General features: G+C 44.6%; 1 protein-coding gene across 2 annotated transcripts in view; it reads right to left on the bottom strand.

Annotated features, from left to right (window-relative positions):
- Positions 1 to 18,186, bottom strand: part of zgc:77784 (uncharacterized protein LOC402947 homolog) — a 75,739-nt gene that overhangs the window by 40,715 nt on the left and 16,838 nt on the right. For both annotated transcript variants that reach the window (XM_061782579.1, XM_061782580.1), the window contains exon 2: positions 15,507 to 15,833. In XM_061782579.1, the coding sequence (XP_061638563.1) occupies positions 15,507 to 15,833 (327 nt within the window). The remainder of the gene's footprint in view (positions 1 to 15,506; positions 15,834 to 18,186) is intronic.

Raw genomic sequence — 18,186 nt, 5'->3', positions numbered from 1 at the left:
CTTCACTGTCACATTCTGGAAAGGAAATTTGCAGCGATGGGGAAGCTTTTTCATATCAAGTCCTCTCAGGGAAATGTGAACAAATATCGTGACCACAATGTTAATTTTTATCTATTGTGAACATTTGAAACAATTGGACTTAATTTTGATAAGAAAATTTCAGTGGTGGTTTGTTGTTGGTATGATCGATTAAGGAATAATGCTCTCCGATGTTCACAAAACTACAGTACACAATATCACACAATGCTACACAGTGCTACTCCAGGTAAGACAGTGACAATTAACAATGCAACACAATTCTACAGATTTCTACACAATGTAATATATTAGAATAGTAAATTGTGCTACACAGTGTAACTAGCATTGCAACACTCGTGACCGGTTTTGGTCTCGAGATCACATTCTGAAGGTCTTGGTCTTGTCTCGGACTCGGCTCTCAAAAGTCTTGGTCAATAGTCTGAGACTGAGACTGGCCGGACTGCACAAGGAGAGCCCGAAGCAAGATACAGTATGTCTGCTAACACAACGGTAATTAAATTTGGTTTCCTCAGCCACAAAGACTTCATATGTAAAACAAAATGCAAAAGAAAACACTCCGCTGTGTGCAAATTCTGTGGTCTTCATCTCACTGAAACGGCGGCGAAAACGTCGAACTTTAGCTGGGATCTCAAATGAACTTTGACTGTAACTAACAACAGCGAAAATAATTTTGTCTTTCTGAGATGGCATTATTATGAGATGTTTAGGTCACAAAATGCTGCAGTGTCTTACATTTTTTAAATGCAACCAAACACAAGAATGTATTTTTTCCAAGAATTTAGTTTTTAAAAAAATGTTAAGATTTGAGATTTTTACATGTGCTTTGAAAGAGTTGCAAACATAAATTTTTGGGTTGTCAAATGTATATTATTGTATAAAAGAAAAAGAAAATTAAAGAGTGAATGCTGTTTAACTGAAACAAAATGGGTTTTTATGGTCTTGGTCTTGTCACGGTCTCGGCTGGTCTCGGTCTTGGTCTTGACACGGTATCAACTCCCAAAAGTCTTGGTGTCGGATAGTGTGGTCTTGAGCACAACACTAAGTGTAACACTGCTACACAAAATGTAACATCCATCCATTTTCTGTACCGCTTATCCTCACTAGGGTCGTGCTGGAACCTATCCCAGCTATCTTCGGGCGAGAGGCGGGGTGCACCCTGAACTGATCACCACCCAATCGCAGGGCACATATAAACTAATCACACTCACATTCATACCGATGGGCAATTTATAGTCTTCAATTAACCTACCATGCATGTTTTTGGGATGTGGGAGGAAACCGGCATACACAGAGAAAAGACACGCAGGCACGGGGAGAACATGCAAACCCCACACAGGCGGGGCCGGGATTTGAACCCCGGTCCTCAGAACTGTGAGGCAGCTGTGCTAACCAGTCTAAAATGTAACAGTGTAAAAAAAAACTACTGCAGAATGTAACATGATGCAATACAATGTAACAAAAGAGGACATAGTTCTACACAATGTAATACAACTCCAATTCCAATGAAGTTGGGACGTTGTGTTAAACAAATAAAAACAGAATACAATGATGTGCAAATCATGTTCAACCTATATTTAATTGAATACCCTACAAAGACAAGATATTTAATATCAAACTGATAAACTTTATTGTTTTTAGCAAATAATCATTAACTTAAATTTTATGGCTGTAACACATTCCAAAAAAGCTGGGACAGGTCGCAAAAAAGACTGAGAAAGTTGAGGAATGCTCATCAAACACCTGTTTGGAACATCGCACAGGTGAACAGGCTAATTGGGAACAGGTGGGTGCCATGATTGGGTATAAAAGGAATTGCTCAGTCATTCACAAGCAAAGATGGGGCGAGGTTCACCTCTTTCTGAACAAGTGCGTGAGAAAATAGTCGAACAGTTTAAGGACAATGTTCATCAACGTGCAATTGCAAGGAATTTAGGGATTTCACCATCTACGGTCCATAATATCATCAAATGGTTCAGAGAATCTGGCGAAATCACTGCATGTAAGCGGCAACATTGAATGCCCGTGACCTTCGATCCCTCAGGCGGCACTGCATCAAAAACCGACATCAATGTGTAAAGGATATCACCACATGGGCTCAGGAACACTTCAGAAAACCAATGTCAGTAAATACAGTTCGGCGCTACATCCGTAAGTGCAACTTGAAACTTTACTATGCAAAGCAAAAGCCATTTATCAACAAAACCCAGAAACGCCGGCGGCTTCTCTGGGCCCGAGCTCATCTAAGATGGACTGATGCAAAGTGGTAAAGTGTTCTGTGGTCCGACAAGTCCACATTTCAGATTGTTTTTGGAAATTGTGGCCGTCGTGTTCTCCGGGCCAAAGAGGAAAAGAACCATCCGGATTGTTATGGAAGCAAAGTTCAAAAGCCAGCATCTGTGATGGTATGGGGCTGTGTTAGTGCCAATGACATGGGTAACTTATACATCAGTGAAGGCACCATTAATGCTGAAAGGTACATACAGGTTTTGGAGAAACATATGCTGCCATCCAAGCAACGTCTTTTTCATGGACGCCCCTGCTTATTTCAGCAAGACAATGCCAAACCAGATTCTGCACGTGTTACAACAGCGTGGCTTCATAGTAAAAGAGTGCGGGTATTAGAGAGGCCTGCCTGCAGTCCAGACCTGTCTCCCATTGAAAATGTGTGCCGCATTATGAAGTGTAAAATACGACAACGGAGACTCCGGACTGTTGAACAGCTGAAGCTGTACATCAAACAAGAATGGGAAAGAATTCCACCTACAAAGCTTCAACAATTAGTGTCTTCAGTTCCCAAACGTCCCAACTTCACTGGAATTGTACAATAACACACTGTATAACACTACAGAACATACCACGGTGCTGCTACATCACACAACACAGTACCACACAATCTAGCACAATACTACACAATGCAACGCAGTACTACAGTGCTGAACTGTAACACAGCACTACACAATACAACACATTACACTGTACAACAATGTAACAATACTACATTGAATTTTCAATAATATTGCCATATGATAAAAGACGATCTGCTAATCGCAAAGGTTGAGATTTGACGGGTCATTGAGAGTGGAGCGATGTAGAGCAGGCAGGGAGATGAGTCAATGTGGCGCTCAAAGCCTGCCGCACACTGCCGTGCTGGATGCACATAATTTTTCTGTCTCATGTGGCCTTGTTGTTGTTGATTCAGTTTGTGGCATGTTTGATATGTTTCGCTTTGCAAGGTAAAAATAAACAAAGACAACAACAAAACACGGTGTGCGTGTTACTTGAGGAGTGTCACTGCTGCAGAAGGTCACATCCATCCATGATTTGAAGATGGCAGCCCTCGGCAAAGTTGTCAGGGGCTAAATTTAAGTGGATACATTGGTTGATATGTGGCCATACATGATCACATTGCACGGTAGCTTTGACAGAACCTACGTTTGCCAAGGCACTTCTGACCCTTCAATGCATTTCTTCCGTTTGACGTCACGTACATTACGTAGCCATCTTCATGCTCTTTGAAGCGTGTGACAGGATACAATAGCAGAGGAAGGGGAGAAGATGGGTGCATCTCGTGAATCCCAATTGCCATATAACTTTAAAATCATAAAGGTATCCAACCTCAAAAGAAAGCTGCGACACAAAAGACGTCTGACACAAATTTAAGAACACACATTCAGGTATGTCCCGAAGTTAACAACAATCGCTAGTTCAGCTATTGTCATCACAACCTAGTCACCAAATATCAACAGCTAACATAGCAGTAGCTAGCAACATGTTTTAGGCACAAATAGAATAAAAGTGTGTGTGTAGGTGTGTGTGTGCGCGTGTGTGTGCGTGTGTGTTGGAGGAGGTAGGAAAAAGGAGAAGACAGATGAAGCTGAAATACTCAAATATTATTTGTGCGGGTTTATTTTCTCTACAAAACCAAAGTCCTTGTTTACGTATCATGTTTCATGACACATGAAAAGTTGGACGTGTTGAAGTGGTAAAGCCACAGGTTCGTCTGCATTATTGTTGAAATCTACACTTTAATTTGTGTGATTTATTACTCACTATACTTACTGTATGTTTACGCCACACTTGGTTCGCAGAATTTTGTTAAGTGGTCGTGGTGAACGCTTACAAGACTGCAAGTCAAAGTATTGAGTAAGTTTTCAACTAACTGAAGTAGATGAATACACCCTCATCTTAGCATAAGCCCAACCTATAATAAAGAACAATTTACAGGTATGTATAATAAATCTGGTAGTGTTTATTGTAATACAGATTTATTTATCGCTTGTGTTTGTTGAAAAATGAGAAGAAAAAAATCGCAAATACATTATTTTCCAAAATCGTTGAGCCCTACTACACATATGTATGTTACGCAATGCAGTGCAACACAATGTTACTCAATGTAACAATACAACACAGTGCTATAGCGGTACAACGTACACAGGGCTTCATAGAGTAAAATGAGGTAACAACACTACACAGGGCTATAGAGGGTAACAGTACTACACAATGCTACACAATATTAGTGCTACGCAATGCTAGATAAAACAAAGTAGTGGAACAATACACAGTGCTACGCAATGTAACTCTCTAACTAACACGGTCTCTGAGGTCTTCTGAAAGATCACTCCTTGACGTCCCAAGATGAAGGTTGAAATTCAGGAGAGACATAGCCTTTGCTGTTGCTGCACCCAAACTTTCGAATGAGCTGCCCCTCCAGGTTAGACTAGCTCGTTTAAAACCCCATTTGTTCTCCGGGGCATTCTCAGACCCTGTCTGAGAGTTGGCAGTGTGTGGTTTTATTTTGTGATTGTTAACAGTGTTTTTATGTCCTAAATTTGTTTCATGTTATTTCTGCTATATTTTACCTATCTGCTGAAATTGAGAACTTTGGCTAACTGTTTTTGAATGTGGTTAAAAATAAAGTGTACTTGATTGGAACAATGTTGCATAGTTTACACAATGCTACACAATACTGTAAACTGCCACACAACGTACCAATACTACACGATACGAGACAGTGCTGCATAACAAAATGCAATTCCACACAATACAACACAGTACTACACAACCTAACAATTCTCCACAGTGCTACACAACGTAACACAGTACTACAGTGCTGCACAAAGTACTACAGAACAAACAACAAACAAATAACATAATGTACACGGTCCTACACAGTGTAACACGATGTAACAATACTCTACATATAACGCAATACTACACAGTGCTACACAATACAACACAGTGCTATACAGTGTAACAGTACTACAAGATGTAACAAAGTGCTCAATGTAATGGTACTGCTGCATACAATGCACAATTTACCACACAACACACAATGTACAAAGCTATATAATGTAAAGTGCTTCATAATGCCACAGTCTGGGGTGACTCGGGTGTGTGTGTGTGTGTGTACAGTATGTGTGTAGCCTCAGTGAGCTCGCTACTGTTTAAAAGGGTAAAGGAACAAGTGGCTCTTATTTTTTGTTTTTTTAAACATTTCATTGCGCAGTAAGGCCATTAGGGACATGGTCAGATTCCAGTGGCCCGTCACAGCTAATGAAGAGGTTGTCTGCTGAGACAACAGTGATTGCGTTAATCCTCACATTGTATCATTGTGCGGCTGGAGGATGACACTCGTAAGCCCGAAAAGTCCCCCGCCTTTCAGTGAGACTACAATTACACAGGTGCTTTACACCCAAGTGTGGAACGGCGAGAATCCCCACTGGGGGTGCGGGGGCTCCCATGCTAAGTCTGACACCTAATGAATTTATTACAACACACAGTGCTGTTTTTATTATTATTATTATTATTGCAGTCTCCTTGTATGTAAATTATTATATTATCTGCCCTTTTTACCAAGCTGATTTTATGATTTTTCTACTTATGGTAGGAAGTCAAAATTGATTTATTTAGCTTATAACAAAATATGCTTCTATAATATATACACAAAAAAATATGGTCACAACAGCTCAGTAAGCTGCAGTCATGATAGTCTTTTTTTCACAGAGGATAAAGAATATGCCTGGGAGTATTGGTATAGTCTGTTTACATACTGTATGTTGCTCCACCGTTTGTGTTGAAATATCTGTTGCTGAAAGGGTTATAACTACCGTGAGATTGATGCTATTAGTTAGCCCATCAACAGCATTTTGTATTGTGTGAAAGCATTAACCTAGTAGACTTTGGTAATGCAAAGTTATGTGGTTTGGTTAAATACACAAATGTGATTGTTGTTGTTGTATGTTTACTTTTACATTAAACTTCAACTGAGTGTGACAATAAACAACACTGAGGACCTTATTTTTGTGCCACAGCGTGCAGCACAACTGTGAGCCAGGGGTGGATTAGACCGGTTTTGGTAATTTGGTAGACCAGTGCAGCCTGGCAGATCCAAAAGTGGGCGGGCTGCGCCACTGTGGGTGTGTTTACAGCAGACTTCATTCAACGTCAATCAAAGCAGCTCCTTTCATTCCCTTTAAATGTGGCGCAATGCCAGTCTCGCATGGCGACACCTCTATGTAGAAGAGGACGATGCGTAATAGCAACAATCCATTCCTGAGTGGAGCTCTGTCACTGCTCTTGGCTGGTGTGGCAACAGACAATGTGAGCGGGTACCCTTATTAAATACAGAATGAGCTAGTGATAACCGTTGGTGACCTAAATATGTCCGCGGACCTCAGTATCTGTCCGCCTTTGCCCCAATCAAATTCACCAAAATCACATTAGACTGGCTGCACTGGCAGTGGTCTGAGAAGGGGTAAGTCTAGACCGACTTTCTGCCACCAAATTTTCAATCCCCTATCTCCACACCTTCGCTGCACTGGAACACCCAGCTTGGTGGAGACTGATCTGCCAAATTGGCAAACACACGCAATGAGACTTGTGCTTGCACAAAAATTAGAAACCACCAGCATTTGTGACCCATTGCAGATGCGCTGTCTACGAAAATAACATTTAATTTGAATTTATCCATCCATCCATCCATTCTCTACCGCTTATCCGGGTCGGGTCGCGGGGGCAGTAGCTTCAGCAGGGACGCCCAGACTACCCTCTCCCCAGCCACTTCATCCAGCTCTTCCGGGGGGATCCCGAGGCGTTCCCAGGCCAGCCGAAGGATGTAGTCTCTCCAGCGCGTCCTGGGTCGTCCCCGGGGTCTCCTCCCGGTGGGACATGCCCGGAACACCTCACCAGGGAGGCGTCCGGGAGGCATCCGAATCAGATGCCCCAGCCACCTCATCTGGCTCCTCTCAATGCGGAGGAGTAGCGACTCTACTCTGAGATCCTCCCGGATGACCGAGCTTCTCACCCTATCTCTAAGGGAGAGCCCGGACACCCTGCGGAGGAAACTCATTTCGGCCGCTTGTATCCGGGATCTTGTTCTTTCGGTCACGACCCACAGCTCATGACCATAGGTGAGGGTAGGAACGAAGATCGACCGGTAAATTGAGAGCTTCGCCTTTCGGCTTAGCTCTTTCTTTACCACAACGGACCGATACAAAGTCCGCATCACTGCAGACGCTGCACCGATCCGCCTGTCGATCTCCCGTTCCATTCTTCCCTCACTCGTGAACAAGACCCCAAGATACTTGAATTCCTCCACTTGGGGCAGGATCTCATCCCCGACCTGGAGATGGCATGCCACCCTTTCCCGACTGAGGACCATGGTCTCAGATTTGGAGGTGCTGATTCTCATCCCAGCGGCTTCACACTCGGCTGCGAACTGCTCCAATGAGAGTTGGAGGTCACGGCTTGATGAAGCCAACAGAACCACATCATCTGCAAAAAGCAGAGATGCAATACTGAGGCCACCAAACCGGACCCCCTCTACGCCTCGGCTGCGCCTAGAAATTCTGTCCATAAAGGTTATGAACAGAATCGGCGACAAAGGGCAGCCTTGGCGGAGTCCAACCCTCACCGGGAACGAGTTCGACTTACTGCCGGATATGCGGACCAAACTCTGACTCCGGTCGTACAGGGACCGAACAGCCCGTATCAGGGGGTTCGGTACCCCATACTCCCGAAGCACTCTCCACAGGACTCCCCGAGGGACACGGTCGAACGCCTTCTCCAAGTCCACAAAACACATGTAGACTGGTTGGGCGAACTCCCATGCACCCTCGAGGACCCTGCCGAGGGTGTAGAGCTGGTCCACTGTTCCACGGCCAGGACGAAAACCACACTGCTCCTCCTGAATCTGAGATTCGACTTCCCGACGGACCCTCCTCTCCAGCACCCCTGAATAGACCTTACCAGGGAGGCTGAGCAGTGTGATCTCCCTGTAGTTGGAACACACCCTCCGGTCCCCCTTCTTAAAAAGGGGAACCACCACCCCAGTCTGCCAATCCAGAGGCACTGTCCCCGATGTCCACGCGATGTTGCAGAGGCGTGTCAACCAGGACAGCCCCACAACATCCAGAGCCTTTAGGAACTCCGGGCGAATCTCATCCACCCCCGGGGCCCTGCCACCGAGGAGCTTTTTAACTACCTCGGTGACCTCAAACCCAGAGATAGGAGAGCCCGCCTCAGAGAACCCACACTCTGCTTCCCCATGGGAAGGCGTGTCGGTGGAATTGAGGAGGTCTTCGAAGTATTCTCCCCACCGACTCACAACGTCCCGAGTCGAGGTCAGCAGCGCCCCATCCCCACTATACACAGTGTTGGTGGTGCACTGCTTTCCTCTCCTGAGACGTCGGATGGTGGACCAGAATTTCCTCGAAGCCGTCCGGAAGTCTTTCTCCATGGCCTCACCGAACTCCTCCCATGCCCGGGTTTTTGCTTCAGCGACCACCAGAGCTGCATTCCGCTTGGCCAGCCGGTACCCATCAGCTGCCTCAGGAGTCCCACAGGCCAAAAAGGCCCGATAGGACTCCTTCTTCAGCTTGACGGCATCCCTCACCGTTGGTGTCCACCAACGGGTTCGCGGATTGCCGCCACGACAGGCACCGACCACCTTACGGCCACAGCTCCGGTCGGCCGCCTCAGCAATGGAGGCGCGGAACATGGTCCACTCGGACTCGATGTCCCCCGCCTCCCCCGGAACATGAGCAAAGTTCTGTCGGAGGTGGGAGTTGAAACTCCTTCTGACAGGGGATTCTGCCAGACGTTCCCAGCAGACCCTCACAATACGTTTGGGCCTGCCACGTCGGACCGGCATCTTCCCCCACCATCGGAGCCAACTCACCACCAGGTGGTGATCAGTTGACAGCTCCGCCCCTCTCTTCACCCGAGTGTCCAAGACATGCGGCCGCAAGTCCGATGACACGACCACAAAGTCGATCATCGAACTGCGACCTAGGGTGTCCTGGTGCCAAGTGCACGTGTGGACACCCTTATGCTTGAACATGGTGTTCGTTATGGACAATCCGTGACGAGCACAGAAGTCCAATAACAGAACACCGCTCGGGTTCTGATCGGGGGGGCCGTTCCTCCCAATCGCGCCCTTCCAGGTCTCACTGTCATTGCCCACGTGAGCATTGAAGTCCCCCAACAGAACAATGGAGTCCCCAGCGGGAGCGCTCTCCAGCACCCCCTCCAAGGACTCCAAAAAGGGTGGGTACTCTGAACTGCTGTTTGGTGCATAGGCACAAACAACAGTCAGGACCCGTCCCCCCACCCGAAGGCGGAGGGAGGCTACCCTCTCGTCCACCGGGGTGAACCCCAACGTACAGGCGCAGAGCCGGGGGGCAATAAGTATACCCACACCTGCTCGGCGCCTCTCACCATGGGCAACTCCAGAGTGGAAGAGAGTCCAACCCCTCTCGAGAGGACTGGTACCAGAGCCCCAGGTGTGCGTGGAGGCGAGTCCGACTATATCGAGTCGGAACTTCTCGACCTCACACACCAACTCGGGCTCCTTCCCTGCCAGAGAGGTGACATTCCACGTCCCTAGAGCCAGCTTCTGTAGCCGAGGATCGGATCGCCAAGGTCCCCGCCTTCGGCCACCGCCCGGCTCACACTGCACCCGACCCCTATGGCCCCTCCCACAGGTGGTGAGCCCATGGGAAGGGGGACCCACGTTACCCTTTCGGGCTGTGCCCGGCCGGACCCCATGGGTGCAGGCCCGGCCACCAGGCGCTCGCCTTCGAGCCCCACCACCAGGCCTGGCTCCAGCGGGGGGCCCCGGTGGCCCGCGTCCGGGCAAGGGAAAACGAAGTCCATTGTTTGTCGTCATCATTAGGGGTCTTTGAGCCGTGCTTTGTCTGGTCCCTCACCTAGGACCTGTTTGTCATTGTAATTTGAATTTACTTACCGGTAATTTGAACATGTACATCAGTTACACATGATTAAAAGGTGTTAAACTAATATATTATTTGATTATTTTCAAGGACAAGAGGAAAAATTACATTAGTTTTACACATTTTAATCATGTCCAACCGAAAATTAAGTAGGTTACTTTTTTTCCCCCAGTGTACTGCCCAACCTCCCTCGGCTAAAGTCAGCGAGTATACTATAGGTTATACTATCTTACCCGCGACTCTAATGAGGACTAGCAATATGAAAATGGATGGGCAGTTTGCCTCAACTGCTTCAAGACACAATAAATCAACAATCTAGTCCATCAATTGGCTCTACAAATTAATAAAATGTTCACATACTGTATAACCTTTTTCCAAATGACGAGTTTACAAAGGGTTAGAATGAGACATTAGCATCCCAAAACAGGAAAAAAACAGCTCCGCCCGACACAAGATAGATTGCTTCATAATCCCCCATCAGGAGTAAGAAGAACATCTGGATGTAGAGCCTTTTAAAACAACTTTTCTTTTTTATTCGTCCTACTTTACTCTAATCCTCCCACGCCATGTGACTATCTCTTCACTGACACGTTAGCGTTGGTGAAACGCCACAGTACGCCGTGTCGCGATGAGGCACTTTGGAGGGAAGCAGCGCTTCAGTCTGCCAACTCAGTCTCATCATGGTGTGTACGTGTGTTTTTCTTTTAAGCCTCCAAAGCTTACAGTTAAAGAGAACAATGACACTGGCTGACGTCTAAGAGCCAAGAATGCACTTTAATGCGGGCACTCACTAGCTAGAACATATTAGAGGAGGCAAACGGAAAATAAAAGTTCTGTACATCAAATCTTAGGGCTGTACATTTTAATCATAATTAGAAGCTTGGAAAATATGCTAGCAGATGCCTATTGATTATAATAACTGCTTTGATAGTGCTTTTTCTTTTGTGACTTTTTTTTCTGGTTTGTTTTGCCACCACAGAGCAAATTGGAAAAGTGTGATGATAACAATAGAGCCACAAATGGAAAATAGTTCAATTACTGAAAGCATACAGGTAGTTTCCACGTGAACACTGCATAAATTTGTTTACATGATTTTGAAAAACACCACGTTTTTCTACACTTTAATCTTAATGAGAATATTCATGCATATCCGTTATATATATATATATATATATGGAGGCACACAATCCGGAATGGATTAAGTTAGGATAGTTGACTTTGCGCTCTGCTACCAAATGTCAGTCTCGCTGAAGTAGCAAAGTCATCTGCTGAACCAGTTTAAACCACCAGTTTAAACTGGTCTCTCATTAACACACACTCCCATCCTCGTCTAGCCTGCCAGAGCTAATTGGGTCACTTTTTAACCCACAGTCAGCACAACCACCCTCATACGGGAGGGGAAGAGGGGGTCTAAGACGACCACCACCATGCTGGTTTAGCATATGCCCCTCTGCTCGCTAGAGGAAGCCAGATTGGAAGCAAACAGACATGTTAATACTAAAGTCAGTGCGTGGCTGCAGGGGAAAAGTGCCTTTTACTTCCATGTTATTATGTTGTATTTAAAAACTGACAGAAAGTCTTCACAAGGCTTTACTTCTTCCATATTTTGTTACGTTACAGCAGTATTCCATTCCATTCCATTGTTTCTACATCTTAATTTGATTCGACATGTGGTCAATTCAGTTGGTTAGACATGATTTGGAAAGGCACACACATGCCTATATAAAGGTCCCACAGTTGCTAATGTATGTCAGAGCATAAACCAAGCATGAAGTCAAAGGAATTCACTGTAGACCTCCAAGACACAATTCACTCAAGGCAAAGCTCTGGGGAAATGTTCAGAAACATTTCTGCTGGTATGGAGGTCCAAATGAGCACAGTGACCTCCATCATCAGTAAATCGAAGTTCAAAACCACCAGGACTCTCCTGAGTGCTGACCGCCCATCTAAACTGAGCAATCAGAGGGAGGAAGGACCTTAGTCAGGCTCCGGCATTTCTCTGTAGGAGGAGAACAATCAGCAAACCACCAATCAGGCCTGTAAGGTGGAGAGTCTAGACGGAAGCAATCCTTACTTAGTTAAAGGCACATGGGAGCCTACCTGGAGTTTGCCCAAAAGGCACCTGAAGGACTTTCAGATCATGAGAAACTAAATTCTCTGGTCTGATGAGACAAGGATTGAACTATTTCATTGCAGAAACTGGGCGACCCGTCAGGATGGAGGGAAATATGAATGCAGCAATGTACAGAGATGTTCTGGATGAAAACCTGCCCCTGAGCGGTCCCTTGACGTCAGACTGGGGGGGATGCATCATCTCTGAGCAGGACAACAGCAGAAACATCAAAGGAGTGGCTTCAGGACAACTCTGTGACTGTCCTTGAGTGGCACAACCAAAGCCTAGACTTGAATCCCACCAAACATGTCTGAAGAGATCTGAAAAATGCATAGATGCTCCCCATCCAACATTGATGAAGCTTGAGCGGTGCTGCAAAGAGGAATGGGCAAAACTGTCCAAAGATAGGTGTGCTAAGCTTGTAGCATCCTACTTAAATGTCCCATATTTTACCAAACCAACTTTTTCTAGTATTTGGGATATACTATTGGCTCTATGGTGCCTCAGTGAAATGTGAAATATGAATTAAAATCGTCCACGCATTCCTGAGTTCCAGATGTTTCCCTGTTGAGAGACCTGAACAGGTCATTCGAATTTCTCGAGCTTATCTACGTCACTAGCGAAGACCTTCGGCGACCTCTACGCTCCCGAGCCAGCGCTGTCAACATGAACAATGTACTCTCACAAGTGGGTCTTCGACACAGAGGCAACCAGTCAGAGGAAAGGGAGTGGTCTTTGTCAAATATGGACAAAGCGGATACAAAAATGGGTCAAACAGAAGTAATGTATCTGTCAGGGGGGCCTTTTCTGGACACTCGTATGACAAAACCAAGGTGGTTTTTTTAATGATATTGACACTTTTATACTAAGTCCATGTTAGAGAGTCACTCTATGGAGGTCTAAATAGCCAAAATAGGGGACCTTTAAAAAGACGAGGCTGTGAAAGCTGCCTTAGGGGCATCAATAAAGTACTATGTACTATTATGTGTTTATTTTTGTTTTAAATTCTAATTAATTTGCAAACATTAAAAAACAGTTCATGCTGTCATCATTATGTTGTGTTGTGTGTAAAATGTTGCGGCAAAAAAATTTAATGTAAATGTAAATTTTTTTTGGGAGAGGGAAAATGAATGTATTCTGTAACAAACCAAAATATGGGAAACGTGAAGCCCTGTGACTATTTTCCGGATGGACTGTATCTTCTTCACTGTTTTTTTTTTTTTTTTTTTTTTTTTTTTTAAAAGGTGGATGTAAGATGCGGATGAGGCCAGCCATGCAGAAAACAGCGGCAGTCATGAAGCAGAGATAGGACTCCAACTGCTGTTTTATGTCTCCCCGACCAGGACGAGTCGACCTTGCTAATCTGTTCTGCAGCTTCCCTAATCAAGGCGCCGACTAATCCATTTCCTCGCGCCAAGGCGAGCGGCGGTTCAGCTGGGGGCCGAGCCACACTGGCACAATTAGGCGGTGGGAAGACAATGGCACGCGTCCCGGGTCGACTGGGAAGAATAATGGTCGAGCGGGTGTGTTGTGTGCCTGCTTCTCCGCTGTACTTCTAAGCTGCACAACAAAGACAAAACACAAACTCCTGCACACTCTCAGACACACACAGTCAAATCTCAAATGATGCAATTAAAGAAGAAGTCCGCCACAGTTCAGCAACAATCAATGTGTTTTGTTCCAACATCCTGAACCTGAATAAAAGACATCGCAGTTTCTATGCATCAGTAAAATATTCTCCGATGTGACCCCAATCTACCATAACAAGTACGTCAAAATCAAGAGTCCTTGCTCAGGCGTGGATCAGGACATGCGTGAAAAGTTGGGAAACGATGGCTTCTGAAAGAAAGTATACAGTAATGTACTGACACTGCTTTTTATTTATTTTCTTTTTTTGGGGGGGGGGGGTCTTTCTAGCAGACGCCTGAAGGTTTTTGTGCTCACACTGACTTGTATTTGGAACTGCTCATAATTCCCTCTTCCTTGACTAAGGCTGCAATTTGACCTGAAGAAAAACAGTCCCATAGCATTATGCTGTGACCACAATTCTTCACTGTAGATAGGGTGACTTTTGCTGATGAACAATGCTGTGTTTGTCTCAAACTTTTGGAATTATAGCCAAAAAGTTAAACTTTGGTTTCATCAGACCATAACACATTTTCTCCACATGCGTTTGGGAGAGTTCAAGTGTGTTTTACTTTCTTTGTAAGATAAGGCTTCCATCTTGCCACCCCACCCCATCAGTCAGACAAAGACCCAGTACTTGCCAGAAATTCCTGCAGCTCCTTCAACGTTGCTGTTGACCTATTGGCTGATAGGTTTCCCTATCTCATCTCATCCTCTCATCAATTTTGGAGGGAGATCCAGTTCTTGATAATGTCACAGTTGTGCCATATTTTCTTCACTTGATTATGTTCTATATTTAACACCTTGAACATTCTTTCTATTCCCCATTTTCTGACTGACATGTAGAAACAATGAGATCCCTCTGCTGCAAAGGCAGGTGGCACGGTGAACGACTGGTTAGCACATCTGCCTCACAGTTCTGAGGACCAGGGTTCAAATCTGGACTCACCTGTGTAGAGTTTGCATGCGTTCTCTCCGTGCCTGCGTGGGTTGTCTCCAGGTACTCTGGTTTCCTCCCACATTCCAAAAGCTAGGTTAATTGGAGACTCTAAATTGTCCGTAGGTGTGAATGTGAGTGTGAATGGTTGTTTGTTTATATGTGGCTGTGTCCTGCAATTGGCTGACGAGCAGTTCAGGGTGTACCCCACGTCTCGCCACGCCCGCGACACTAGTGAGGATAATGGAAAATGGATGCAACGATCAATAGCACAGTGCCTTACTAGTAATTTAGAATACATTCAAAACATTATGATATATAGGAGTTAGTTGAAAAACCAGATTTAAAAAAAATGTTTGAATTTTACAGGAAATATGTGGGGTTTTTTTTTTCGTTTTATTTTTTTAATGTGATTTTTTTTCGAGAACACGTAATATTACAGAAAAAAAGTAGGATTTTTTTTTAATACATTCAAAATGTTACGATAAAATTTTTTGTAAAAAATATATATATATATTTCCGAGTTTCACACTCAACAATCTATAGCACAGAGCCTTACTAGCAACTTCCAGCGAAGCATTGCGACTGACGGCCTCCCCCAGGTAGTTGCGTGCCACACACGTGTACACGCCCTCATCTGGTTTACTGCGTCGGCCGTGCACGATGCGCAGGAAGAACAGCGAGCCGCTGGGTAGGAGCATGCGGTGCGAGCGGGGGTCGTCCTTGTCAGTCTCCACTCGCTCGCCATCTTTGTACCACTCCACGCTGGGAGGGGGGCGGCCCTCCACCTTGCAGTTGAGGGTGGCTGGCTCCCCCTTGGAAACTATCAAGTCAGATGGGTCCTCCACGATCCGAGGGGCACTATCCTCGAACCGAACTCTGGACCCTGACAGATGGAAAGATGTTTTGAGCCGACAGGAAACAATCCAATAAAAAACAGTAAGTCCAGCGGTAACTGAGCAGATCTTGGGCACTGCCCACTAAAGAAATACAAAATTATGCAAAAAAAACAACAACAACAAAAATCATGTTATAGTTGAGAAGGAACTAGAATGAATGAATGAATGATGACAAAGTACCAGCTTGGGGTGCAATCTTTATTATCTGAGATTTTGAAACCAGGTTTAAAGTCAAAGTACCCCTACCCACCCTTGAGGACTTGCACGCTGCCAGAACTAACACAAGAGCGTGCAAAATCCTCTCGGACCCTCCACATCCCGGTCACCAGCTCTTCCAGCTCCTTCCCTCAGGTAGGCGCTACCGATCAATGCAAACTAGAACTAGCAGACATTCCAACAGCTTCTTCCCTCTTGCAATCAACTTCTTAAACATCTAACCTACAATTCTATTGCAACATGCTGGCAATTTTTTGTCTTTTTGTCTTGAGTTTGTTGTCACATTTCTGTCAGGCCAATTATATATTACTCGTGCACTCACTGTAGTAGTCTCACCACGCTGCACTATTTGCATATCTGTTGTTGACAAATACTGGCCACTCATGCCAGAGTAGCATCTGTTCCATTTGCACACTGACTGAGGAGTATCTGCAACATTGCCCTTTGCACAATGGTCATTGCACCGGACTATTGTAATATTAGTCATTCGAACTGCTCTAAGTGCTAGAGGACTCTGCATCTTTTTGCACAATTGTCAAAATAAATAAATAAATACAATAAAAAATAAAAATGTACCGGCATTACCACCTAACTAGCAACCCTTTATTGCTCAGTTTTTCTCAATTTCTTTATGTCTCAAAAGTGTTCGCTGTCAATTGACTGTCTGTTGTCGTACTAGAGTGGCTCCAATTACCGGAGACAAATTCCTTGTGTGTTTTTTGGACATACTTGGCAAATAAAGATGATTCTGATTCTGGTTAGGCTTTTGAATGGATAAAAAAATATTGACTTTTTAACAGTTTCATCTTTGGAATTTTTGACTTTTTTAATGGAACATTACTATGAAGCGCTATTGTCTAACTTGTGCACATTTGTCATTAGGTCAACATTGTGTAATTTTTTTTATAATGTACACATACAGTATAATGTGACAAACATTTATTTATTAAAATTTCTTCATGTTTTGTTAGTTTATTATTTGTGTAAAGAACAAACACAGCAGCTGAAATAAGTATTTAACATGTCACCATTTTTTTCATTAAATATACTTTCAAAGGTGCTATTGACCTGAAAATTTAACCAGATGTTTGGAACAACCCAAGTAATCCATGCATACAAAGAAAGTAGAACAAATAAGGTCTGATAAAAACTCAAATGAATGTACAATGGTTTCGCGGCCCTGCATTACATTAAAGAGTCTTGTGAGTCCCAGAGGACAGGGTCTGCACTCAGAAAGGAACCAGGCATTTAGAATGTCATTTATTATGTTGGTGGCCAGCCTGTGTCAGGACTCTTGTAGTAGAGGGAGACAGTTGTTGGGCCAAAAGATGGAATTTGAGAGAATGAGAGGTGAACTATGGAGATAAAGATAAGTCCTCTATCTCTGCGTCTCCCTGGGGATCCATTACTAGCATTTCATTGGCACAAAGGAAAAAAGGCTCGCAGATTTACGCTAAGCTTTCAGTGGCAGACCCGACGTCCCTAACAACGTGTAACTCTTACCCATGAATAATACAAAACGCCGCTGCTTTTAGGTTGATTCTGACGAACATATGGTCTCCCCCTCGCTGAATTAAAACAACAAAAATGAAAAGAAAATGAAATGGTCACTGCACTGCTTTTACAGGCATTATTTCCAGCACTTAATCTGGCCTAAAAAAATCACCTAATGACACACATGCTGCTGTTACATTAGACTTAAAGGGCCCCAAATCCTCCCTTTTTCCAGCTATAAGCAGATTGACGTCTTTTGGCGAACCTGAAGTAAACAGCTAAAGAGCGAGAGCAACGCAACCGGCGACACCCAAGGTCACGCACAATTCCAAACACTAATGCAACTACTAATCGAGCCATTAGAAAAGAAGCCCGAGCATCCTCGCTAGGTCACCGCAAACACACACGACTGCTTTTATAAATAGAACATGGATCATTTCATGCGTGACCCTCGAGCTAATGCTTTGGCATCATGACGACTTCTCTTGTTAGATTCATCAGTGTGCTGCCTTTGACACAGTTTGTAAAGCACATTTTAAGGCCCAGGGACGGGAAACAAGTCCTTAAAGAAGATTAAAGCCTTCCGGGAGGCTTGAAATTGTCACTACAGGCTCCCTTTTGTCACTGTAA

The sequence above is a fragment of the Phyllopteryx taeniolatus genome, chromosome 8 (assembly GCF_024500385.1).
Source record: "Phyllopteryx taeniolatus isolate TA_2022b chromosome 8, UOR_Ptae_1.2, whole genome shotgun sequence".
Classification (NCBI taxonomy): Eukaryota; Metazoa; Chordata; class Actinopteri; order Syngnathiformes; family Syngnathidae; genus Phyllopteryx; species Phyllopteryx taeniolatus.
This window is presented reverse-complemented; position numbering and strand designations above follow the sequence as displayed.